The following is an 11570-nucleotide window of genomic DNA, read 5'->3' as shown; positions in this document are numbered from 1 at the left end:
AATCTCAGCTCACTGCAACCTCCACCTCCCCGGTTCAAGCGATTCTCCTGTCTCAGCCTCCTGAGTAACTGGGATTACAGGCACATGCCACACGCCCAGCTAATTTTTGTATTTTTAGTAGAGATGGGGTTTCATCATATTGTTCAGGCTGGTCTCGAACTCCTGACCTCAGGTGATCCGCCCACCTTGGCCTCCCAAAGTGCTGGGATTACAGGCGTGAGCCACCGCGCCTGGCCAGGAAAATTTTAAGGTACAGTGCTTCCACCCTGTACACGACTAGGCCTCCACGACTTTTCAGCTTGGTCAAGGTAGAACTGGCTGGCTCCCCACCCACCAGGCCCACCCCAGTTCAGACTGGGCTGCATATTTTGTGCCCCAAAGCATAGCTGACTATTGATATTAAACTAGCAGCTGTCTTAAGATTTCTAAAAGAACAAGAAAATAAGCAGGTACTAGTGAGACAAGCCAGGATATATCACTTCTTATTGTCTGTCCTTGGAGAGTTATTCAGTATGTCTCATCCTCAGTTTCTTTATATGAAAAATGAAAATGCAGAGTGGCTATAAGGATTCTATTAAATAATACATTATGAAGTGCTCACACAGAGATGCCTTCAATAAACAACATTTTAGCTATTTTTAGAAATCACTCAGAAAGTCCATTTTCCCTCCACAAATTGTCTAGCAAACACAACTGATTTTTCTACCAAATAGACCACCTTTTTTGACAAACTGAATGGTGCATTTTAATATCATATACCTTCACTGCATTTGCAAAGGCATTTCATCCCCTATCTTAGGCAATTTGGTGTTATTTGTAGTTCTCTCTCTGATAAAATGATTTCTGATTTTAAAAATCTAGATATGGCTACAGAGTGGTAGATGAATTAAAATTTTAATTTCAGTAGATGACTCCTTCCCAGGCCCCAGGAAAGGGCCCTAAGGGGAAGGACCATGACTCTCCTTTTTCCCAGATGAATCCCAAGTGCCTGGCGCACAGTTACCTCCGTAACGGGCGCGCAGTGCACATTTGGGGTGGTTGTATTGTTTCTTAGAGGATACCGTGAGGAATCACCACAAACTTGGTGGTTTAGGACAACAGAAATTTATTTTATCATATTTCTGGAGGCTAGCGGTTCAATATTAGTTTTATTGAGCCAAAATCAAGGTGTCGAGCAGGCTGTGCTGTTCCTGGAGGCTCCAGGGCAGCACCTGTTCCTTGCCTTTTACAGCTGTTCCTTGCTTTTTACCGCTCTTAGTGGCTGCCAGCGTTTCATGGTTTGTGGCCAGGTCACTCCAGTCTCCACATCTGTCTTCATGTTGCCTTTAGTGTGTATCAAATCTCACTCTGCCTTTCTCTTATAAGGATACTCATCACTGAGTTTAGGGAATACCCGGATGATCCAAGATAATCCCCATATATCAGGATCCTTAATTTAATCACATTTGCAAAGACCTTCCTCAGAAGGTAACATTTCTAGGTTCCAGGGATTAGGACCTGCTACTGTTAGATGGCCGTCATTCAACCTGTTACAGTGCTATTTGGTGATACACCATCTTACGTGTATCCATGAACACAGAAATAGTGGATTTGGGAGCCATGGACAATGTAGAGGCCACTCACAGACCAGGAGCCTAGAAACCAAGTCTCCTACTCCTGGCCTCTGTTCTTCCCCACTGCACTGTGTTAACAATGGACTTGGAAGAAAACTAAACTGGGTCATCAGCCCTCCAAGGCCCTGTGCACCCTCCCACTCCATCCCCAGATCCTTAAGTTATTTTTTAAACAGAAAGAAAAAAAACCTTAATATTCCAAAGAAACCCAAATCCAAACACCTTTGAAAAGTGTTTACCTTTTTTTTCTGGCAGTTTTGTAATTTCAATACATACTAGGACATAGGTGCTAAGACACAGGGGCAAGAACATCTATGGTCATTACCAGGCAGATGAGGAATAGCATCTTATAAGTGTAAGGTACTATTCACTTTCATGCTTCTTGAAGGTCTTTTAGAAAAATTTAACATCCTGAATTAAGAATTGCTCATAGAGGCCGTCAGAATGAGTGGCATCAAGAGAGGGGAAACAAGCAATAGGAAACACCCCTTAGTTTCACTAAAAACTAATGAACCACTAAGTTTAGCAACACAAATTGATTTTTCTTATCGGCTCTTCTAGGCCTTTTTTGATGGATCTAGTCCCCCAGTGGATTTGAATAATCCAAGAGGAAGAGCAGGAATCTGGAGCAGAAGGTTCTAGAGCTCCCAGGACTTGCTGGCACACCCTGACTGCTCCTTGATATTTGTGGACAGGGCTCTGGGTTCACCTCTGTCTCAGCATGTCTGTCCTGCCACTGAGCTGGCAGGCATTTCTGTAGGGGAAGAAAAAAGAGAGGTGGCAAGAGCTGGCCTTCCGATGTTCCTCCCATGTTACTGGGGATTTTTCCAATGTTCATTTCATTTCCAAATGTTTAGTGAGGGACTCAGTTGCCACTGCCTCCTGGCTTTCGGGGCAGGCAAGGAAGCAGCAGAGATCTCTGGGCACACAGTGTGAGGGCAGCTTTGCTCAAACATGTCCTAGCTGATCAGTTACCTGATAGTGATTAAAAACCAGTCCTGTCTTGGGGGGGAATTATTATTGGTTTTGCAAAGTTCTCAAAAACATCATCTTCAGTCTCTAACTCCCACTCCATCTCCCCCCAACAAAAAAGAGAGAGAAAAATTCCCAGTGAGTTCCACATCTATCTTCTTATTAGAATTGGGGGGAAGGAGATGATAAGATCTTTTAAATGTTCCAAAGTCCAGGCCACACTTCACACCAATTAAACCACAATCTCTGGTAGAGGGACAGAAATATCAGTAGTGCTCAAAGCACCCAGATCAGTCCGATGTGTAGACTGGGCTGGGAACCACCACCCTATCTTATTCCCATACTACAGTGGCACTATTCAAGCTGCTGGGCCCAATAAAAGAGATCCTATTTACTTAGCTGTAAGCAAGAAATTAGTTGACCTTGCTTGCTGCTTCTGAGAACTTTTTGATCCCTAAAACAAAATTAAATTAGGTTTATTTAATCACTTCCTTCTAAATGTGACCTTCCATTCTAAAGCAACAATTCAGCAGAATACCAAGGACTCTCAGGAGGACATTGACATATTTGTTCACTAAACAGTGTGAAAAAATGCAGCTTCCTTTTGTCTGTGCATCATTATCTCATGTCATACAAATATTCCAAATCTGCATTCAGTGCCAAGCAATAGGCGAACACTCTCACAAACTATTAAACCATAAGCGGAATATTGGACCTGTTATTTAGAAGCATATGGAAAATGACTATTACTACCCTATGTATTCTTTTCAGTAAGGTGATTAAACTCAACAGTCTATAATGTACAGACCCAACTCTTGCAAGTTCTAGCCTCTCCTGGGGTGTTCACATCCATCATGTACTATTTGACAAATGTCTGCTTCAACAAGCTCCCTGTCTCCATAAGAGGGGTTAGAGCAGAGAGGGGAACACAGGCACAGAGGCCTATGGGGAAAATATATTATCTTTGGCTTGTTAAGCAATGCTACTGCACATTGCCTATAAATCACATATCCCCAGATTCAGGAATGCAGACTCACAGAGGCTTTTTCTTTTTTTTCTTTTGAGACAGAGTCTCACTATGTCACCAGCTGGAGTGCAGTGGTGTTATCCTACAACCTCTGACTCCCTGGTTCAAACAATTCTCCTGCTTCAGCCTCCTGAGGGGCTGGGATTATAGGGATGCGCCACCACACCTGGCTAATTTTTGTACTTTTAGTAGAGACGGGGTTTCACCATGTTGCCCAGGATGGTCTCGATCTCCTGACCTCGTGATCCACCTGCCTTGGCCTCCCAAAGTGCTGGGATTACAGGTGTGAGCCACCGTACCTGGCCTACAGAGGTTTTAAAAGTGGGGCAAAGATGGAATTAGTGACCTGATGATTTTTCAGCCCCTCAAAATACCTGCTGCAATGGTTTACCTTTCCCTGTTTTCAGAGGCAGAGGTTCCTCATAGGGGACCATGTGACCCCAGGCCAAGGGGCTTGTGGAGGGTATGACCACCACCTGGGCCTCAGCCCCCTCAGTATTGCTCTACAGTTGCTTAGAGTCTCTCCTGGTGCCTTCCCCTCTGAACTTAGCTGTTGATGACCTGCACTTGAGAAGCATGCATAGTCATGTGCCACAGAGCAGTGATTTGGTTCACTATAGACCACATATATGCCAGTGGTCCCGTAAGATTATAATGGAGATGAAAAATTCCTATCACCAGTGACAATGTAGCCGTCATAATGTCATAGTGCACTGCAGTACTCACGCGTTTGTGGTGATGCTGGTGTAAACAAACCTATTATGCTGCCAGATGGATAAAAGTGCACAGTAATGTACCAGGCCTTCACATTCACTCACCACTCACCTGCCCAGAGCAGCTTCCAGTTCTGCAAGCTCTATTCATAGTAAGTGCCCTATAGAGGTGCACCTTTTATCTTTGATACTGTATTTTTACTGTACCTTTTCTATGTTTAGGTATATTTACAAACACAAATACCACTATTACAACTGCCTACAGTATTCAGTCAGTCACATGCTGTATGGATTTGTGACTTAGGAGCAACAGACTGTATCAAATAGCCTAGGTACATAATAGGCTGTACCATCTAGGTTTGTGTAAGTATGGTCTATAATATTTGCACAATGATGAAATTGCCTAACAACACATTTCTCAGAACATATCTCCATCGTTAAGTGGTGCATGACTATACTAAGTATGCGATTCTGCGGCTCTCTGTACACAAAGCTTTACATTTCCATTTTGTTTTGGTGATTTAGTAAATTTTTTGAGAAAATGAATTTTGACATAAGAGGCCAGTGAGTGAGTTGTGGCATAGTTCAGATTTGTAAACTGCTACTCTCATTTTTGCTTTCACATCATGATGGGGCAAAAAAAACTACACAGGTAAGGTGATAGATGTTAGGTTAACAACAGCTAACATGTCCCATAACAAGAACTTAGGCCCAATTATAAAAGGAGTTCCAAAGAGCACACTGTTGATGCTACTCACTCTATTAACAAAATATAGCCCAAAGGATCTGAAGGCCGTTCCAAGTGAGGGTGCTTCTGATGACACTGATAAGAGTTTTGCCATTCTGAAGAGGCGAGCCTGCGGAACTGTTTAAGGTCCTGTTCCCAGGAGAATAGAAGTTTCTCATTATGGCATTAAACTCTATTTATTTAGTATTTGAAACATGGTGTACATTTATGTATTTGTATAAACATTTGGTACATCTAAAATCCACAACTGGTAAACAATCTGTGCTTTCTTTTGTGTACAAGTTTGGGGTTTACATCTGGATATTTTGGTGTTGTGGAGACTCAGTCTGTGAAGCTAATCAGATTGCCTCATATTATTGTAATAACTGTGACAGAAGTGATTTGCTCCTTAAAGGGGCTGTTCCTTGCCCAGAAAAGGTGTCACACTTTGGAACTAATAAAACCGGGTGTCATGGAATCAAGAAAAACACAGCTGACACGATGGAGAAGGTATGTGCAGGGGACTCCTGGAGATCCAAGTCAATGCGTAGCAGGCAACACAAGCCATGGGGTGACACTGGGAATTGAGCTCTCCCTTTTCAAACTGTTGGATGTTAATGTCAAGTCTCCCCAACCCCACCTGGAGAGGTTTCATCCAGCAAGAGCTTGCCTTCTGCTCAGCACACTCCTGGGAGTACCCCATGAGTGTCACAGCTGCAACTCTGAGGTGCCAACCAAGCCCAGGGCTCTGGCTTCTTCCGGGGTCAGGCCGCTCTTCAGGGTTCTTCGCACTGCAGTGGTGGCGCAGGCCGCAGCCAAAGGGATGAAAAGAAAAGGAAGTATGAGCAGCAAGGCACGGGACAGTCAACACCCCAGTCCCCCCTTCTCCCCAGGGACTTCCAGAGAAGCCGGAGGGTTCACACTGCACCTTCCTGCTCTTGCTGAAGTGCCCTGCCATCTGTCTGCCAGGGCAAACGTTTGGGGCTACACAGGCTGGCCTACCAATGCCACAGGTGCTGATCTGGAGGGCCGCAAGGAGTGGTGGGGCACTTATAAAGAGGAGAGAAAGGAGGGGCTCACCCTCACGAGGCTTCTGAGAAAGTGGTACAAACTGCACAAGTGCAGAAGGCAGGAGAGACCTCAGCATCTGCACCATATGAGGAGTGTATCAGAGCTGGGAAGGTGATTCCAGAGAGGAAAATGCAAGCTCCACTAATATAAATGAGGTGAGGCAACCAGTGCACAGCGGGGGGTTCTGCAAGACCCAGCAACCTCACAAATCCAAGGGAGGACCAGCGATAGCTGGGGACATGCTCAAGAACCATGTCCCCACAGAGCAAGTTCACGAAGCCAGGGCAAGGGGCAGCAGTGAGGACGGATCTCTCCATGAGTACTGTGGGTCTTAGCCTTAACTCATTAAAAGGCCTCTAGAGACAGTAATTAAAATAACCAGTGGCTCCTCGAGGAATGGAGGCTAAGGAGCAAACTGCCAAACTTATTCTGGGTGGAATTGGTCACTGTTTTCTATGGAACACACAAGACTCAAGAAGGGCCTATGATCACTCTCACTGGGGGGTTGCAGTTGGCAACTGGAGGGATGCTCATACTTAACTGACTTAGAATTGGCTTGTGTTTAGCTTGGCATGATGGTATTCCCATTGTTCAGTATTTCAATTTCAACATCAAAATAAAGGCTGGATAAGGGTGAATGAGGAGGTAGCTGCCTCACCCAAGACAAGTCTTCATTTGAAAGGGTGGCTGATTACATTTTCCTTAATTTACAAATTGTATTTGACCCACTGTGCATTTCTTTAAAGGTCACACAGAGTTTGGGGTATTCATTTTCAGAAGAGAAATGTTATGGATCTGCCTTCACTCTAAATCCCAAATCAGCCAGAGTTCCTGAGATGACCAGGGCAGGCTGTTGATCAAAGTTCAGAGAAAGTAAGCTCACCTTAATGTCTCCCCATTTCCTTTGACAACTCCCCTCATCCACTTCCCAGAGGCCAGGGCCCACCTCATGCATCTGCAGGCCACACCACGTGGTCTATGCCTCCCCATCATCCCCTAAACAAAGGTTCACTCAGCCTGTGGACAAAAGATCTGAAAGACCTATGTCCATGGCAGAATCAATGGGGACTGATATCTGTTATGAAAATAAAGGGCTCCTTCTCTTCCAGGAATCAGCACTTGGAACAGGGGTCAACATCATATCCATCAGTTGGTCAATCAACAAGTGATTTATTGAGAACTCATTGTGTGCTCAGCATTTAACTCAAAGAATCAAAACACAGACATCAAGTATGGATTTTTAGAGGGGATATGTGGTGAGAGGTTCTCTCAAATCGTGTCACTGCAACTACTGTATTTCCAAGCCTAGCTTTGGGCCCCAGAGCCATCTATCTGTAGCTGTTCTTGCACTAGCTACTACTTCCCCCACCCCTGATCTCTTGGCCTCCAGACTGAATGTCTGGCTCAACAAGACAAAATGCTTGGCTCCTAAGTCTCAGCTGGAGGCAGATTACATTCAGCTGAGTAAAAGAATTTGTTCTATGGGGCAGCAGTAAAAATACTAGTTTGTAATAACCTTTTACATTCTTTAAAGACTCCTTAGAGTGTTTGTTAAAGAAAGATAATTTTAACAACAGTAAGTAAGATAAAATATCTCTCTTGACAAGGAAGACCTCTTGCTGAGACTTCTTAACCAAGATACAAAATAATTCCTAAAGAAGTCCATGCTGACTGGGCACGGTGGCTCACACCTGTAATCCTAGCACTTTGGGAGGCTGAGGCAGGTGGATCACTTGAGGTCAGCAGTTTGAGACCAACATGGTGAAGCTCCATCTCTACTAAAAATACAAAAATTAGCCAGACATGGTGGCACACGTCTCTGTAGTCCCAGCTACTCGCAAGGCTGAGGCAGAGAATTGCTTGAACCTGGGAGGTGGAGGTTGCAGTGAGCTGAGATCGTGCCACTGCACTCCAGCCTGGGTGACAGAGTGAGGCCCCATCTCAAAAAAAAAAAAAAAAGAAGTTCATGCTGCACTAGCTGGGCATCTTAAATTTCACCAGCCACAGAAGGTGGTGTGGACATCAGTCTATGAATCTTTGTCTGTTTAGGTATATATTTTGGCCAAATGACTACAGAAGACCCCACAGACATTTTACCCCTGAAGGTATTTAGAGATGCTCAACACTTCTGTTTGCATTTGCTTTAGTCCTGTAACTGCTCAGTTCAGTTGATATAAATATGAATACTTGAATAAGGGCCCTGTCACCTTACAGCTCATGTAACAGTCTTTTAATAGCTTTGGGCATTGGGCCAGCCTATCTGGGACAGGCTCAGGGAACAGAACTAAATGGTACCTGCATGGGCCTTGCTGCCTGACAGCACAGAGCCTGTGCCCTCTCCCTCGTGGGTCTACTCATGGTTTGGATATTCCAGACCCCTTGGGACCCTCCTTCACGCTCTGGTCGGGGCTCATGTGTCCTCTGCTGTGAGAGAAAAGCCAACATAGGCTTCATTCCCTTAGCTTACCAGATGTATCCCTGAAAAGCGAGTATTCACGGAAAAGTCTTCCCCATTTATGAAATCCTACTTTCTACGGACCTCCATGGCAATGTGAAAAATAAATTCTCTTAGATATCTGTTAGCCCCTTGGTATAATGAAAAATACCTTGAGAATCTGAACCCTTCCTTTGTTAACCAAAGTTAATTCACCTTACCACTTGAAAGACCACGTGAAAAAAAGTAATCAGCTGAAATCAGTCTTGCACCCAATTCAAGTCACGTGCAACAAGGGCCCCCTTGGGTGTCTGGTCAACCATCTGTCTGCTGAGCAGTTCCTTTGCCATTCATCAAACATCATGTGCATATGAACCCTGAGCCTCTGCAATGCGAGCCTCTGCGGAGAAAGGCAAGGGCCTGACACGGATACAGTGTGGGGAGAAACACTCAGGGCAGTAGACCGGGTCCAGACAGGGAGCTGGCTCTCAGAAAGTTTCCAGAAAGCAAAAAAAAAAAAGGCTGGGGACATAAGAGAACAAAAGAAGGGGGCTAGCAAACAGGTGCTGGCAAGGTATGAAATGGTACCCAGCAAACTTCCACAGCAGAAATAACTCTGCCACCCAGTAGAGAGGCTTCTCCAGCACTGCGGCAAGGTGGGCCGGCTGCGGTCTGATGACACCTGGGCCTCCCCCAACTCATTTCTGCTTCCCACTCAAATGCTCCAGCTGAATCAAAGCTGCTCTCCAGCCTTTCCCACGGGACGGCCTCCCCCGAAAGCTCATAACAGAGAACAGACTGGAAATGTTTATCCCTGTCTGTCTCGCAACTCTGCCATAGATGGCATGGGTCACTCTGAAGGCACCAGCAGCCACCCTGCACCCCAGGCCCTGGTGACAGTTCTCACAGTGTCAGTGATGGTGGACGAATCTGATGCGGGGTGCCTCTGCTGCCAGCATGCAGCACAGGACTGTCTGGGAACTCAGGAAAAAAACACCCAAGTTCTTTTTCTTCCTCCCTAGAAATGAAAACATTAAAAAAATCCCACAAAGGGTTCGCAGGTGATTCTACTAAGATGGGTCGCATCCGAGAACAATGGCAATGGCAGCCGCCATTTGCTGAGTGTTTACATGGGTTGTTCCACCTAATCTTTATAGAAACACTATGAGATGCGAACTCTTGTTTTATCTTCAATAAGCAAGCAAACCCGGACCAGAGAACCTGGTCACTGGCCCGCAGGCTCACAAGTAAGTGGTAGAGAAGGGTGTGAGTCGACTTTGGATCACAGCCCACATTGGAAACAGCTGTGCACTGCCGATGCTTGGCAGGACCGTTCCTGACCATCTTTCACATCAACAGGAAATCGACCCAACTTTACTTTCAGGTGACAGAAATCCATCTGTGCGCTTTCACCTTTGCAGCACTGGCAGATGTTATTTCTGGGTTTTTTGCACATAATTGTCAAGTGTAATTTGAAAATCAGTTTTTTGGGTTTTTTTAATCCCTAAGATCCCAAAGATTTTCTACCAGGTATATTGGGAGCAATGTGTCTAGGATTCTAGTTGACTAATGTCGGAACTTAAAGATGCCTTAAATGTCCATGTCTTGTGGCTGGGAGGTCCCTGGCTCGGCCACTGTTCACACCATCCATTCACACCCGCCTTGTTCTGAGTGGAGGTAAAATGGTAGGGCCAGATGTGCTCCCTGGGACTTCCTTTTTTTTCACATAAAATCCTGTTCATCATATGCACAGCTTCCCAAATGGAAAGACATTCTACAAAATAACTGACCGGCACTTTTCAAAAACACCAAGGTCACAAACTGTCCCTACAGATTAGAGGAGACTAAGCAGACATGAGGGCTAAATGCAATGTGGAATCCTGGGTAGGATCATGGAGCAAAAATAGGACCTTCGTGGAGAAACGGGTGAAATCTGAATAAAGCCTACAGTTCGGTTAATAGTACTGTACCAAAAATTGTCCTACTATTTTTGTAACTTTTCTGTAAGTCTAATATTTTTTCAGAATAAAAAGTTGAAGCAATAAAACCCAGGACAACAACAAAAAGCAGGCATTCCCAAATCTAGTTGACTGAAATTCAATTTCTTGGACTCACCAAGAGTCTCCTGGAGAGGTTCAGGCACTGCATTTGAACCTTCCCTGGGTAACCAGAAGACCAGGTTTGGGGCCCCTGACTTAAATCACTGTCATCTGAGATGCAGGAAGAGGTGGGGTTTTCAGGACAGTGACAGTCTGTGGTGACAAGGTTGAAGTCTCCTAGTTCCATCTAACCCAAAATGAAGTTCACTCAGGCTGAGATAGCACTCAGAAATACTCGTTCTGCCGTCACTGGTCTGGCTGTGGCTTCCTTGGCCTTGCAGAGCCCAGCCCATGCCCTCCTCCTGTACCTGTGGCTACATTAGCATCCTGTACTCCTGAAGAGTCTTTTTGGTTCCTAGGTAGGAACAGAACAGAAAGCTGTTGGGTAAAATGCGAGCACCAACTGCCTCCTCCTGTGAGTCATGTTGGGGCTGGGCAAAGGGAGAGTTTGGCCTGAAAGGAAAAATAAGTTCTGCCCATTGTTTTCTGGGAGAATTTACCTAAACTAAGGATAGAAAGGAAAGGCAGCTCAGAAAACTACAGACTCAGAGTTTTCCACAATATTTTAAGTTCTGGGCAGGACAAAACTGCCTTTCCCCTTCCCAGATTGAGAGTGTCAGCCCTCTGCCTGGGTATCTCAACAGTGCTAGCCAAGTGCTATGGCTGACAATGCAGCCTTTATGTGCACAGGCGCAAGCATTCTGGGGGTAAAAAGTGGTGAAGATCGGTCTAGGCTATTAACTGCAGCAGGCCAGAGTGAAGTGGACGGTGTGGTGGGGAGTGAGGTGGGTGAAAGGAGCAGACAGTTGGGTCAGGATGTGCACAGCAGACCCTAAGCACCTTCAGGCAGCAACGAATTCACATCAGCAACCTGTCCCTTGGGCAGCAGTGAGACACAGCCTGGAAGGGAAGAA

At 45.3% G+C, this 11570-nt stretch overlaps 2 protein-coding genes across 10 annotated transcripts in view; one reads left to right on the top strand and one right to left on the bottom strand.

Annotated features, from left to right (window-relative positions):
- The window catches only part of TPGS2 (tubulin polyglutamylase complex subunit 2), a 47154-nt gene extending 43977 nt beyond the window's left edge, over positions 1 to 3177 (top strand). The window contains exon 8 of the mRNA XM_030925951.1: positions 2175 to 3177. Coding sequence (XP_030781811.1) covers positions 2175 to 2255 — 81 coding nt within the window. The 3' untranslated portion in view covers positions 2256 to 3177. The remainder of the gene's footprint in view (positions 1 to 2174) is intronic.
- Positions 3178 to 5230: 2053 nt separating this feature from the next.
- FHOD3 (formin homology 2 domain containing 3) overlaps positions 5231 to 11570 on the bottom strand; it is a 498596-nt gene continuing 492256 nt past the window's right edge. For all 9 annotated transcript variants that reach the window (XM_030925939.1, XM_030925940.1, XM_030925941.1 and 6 more), the window contains one exon: positions 5231 to 5843. In XM_030925939.1, coding sequence (XP_030781799.1) covers positions 5761 to 5843 — 83 coding nt within the window. In that variant the 3' untranslated portion in view covers positions 5231 to 5760. The remainder of the gene's footprint in view (positions 5844 to 11570) is intronic.

This window comes from Rhinopithecus roxellana, chromosome 21, assembly GCF_007565055.1.
Source record: "Rhinopithecus roxellana isolate Shanxi Qingling chromosome 21, ASM756505v1, whole genome shotgun sequence".
Lineage (NCBI taxonomy): Eukaryota > Metazoa > Chordata > Mammalia > Primates > Cercopithecidae > Rhinopithecus > Rhinopithecus roxellana.
This window is presented reverse-complemented; position numbering and strand designations above follow the sequence as displayed.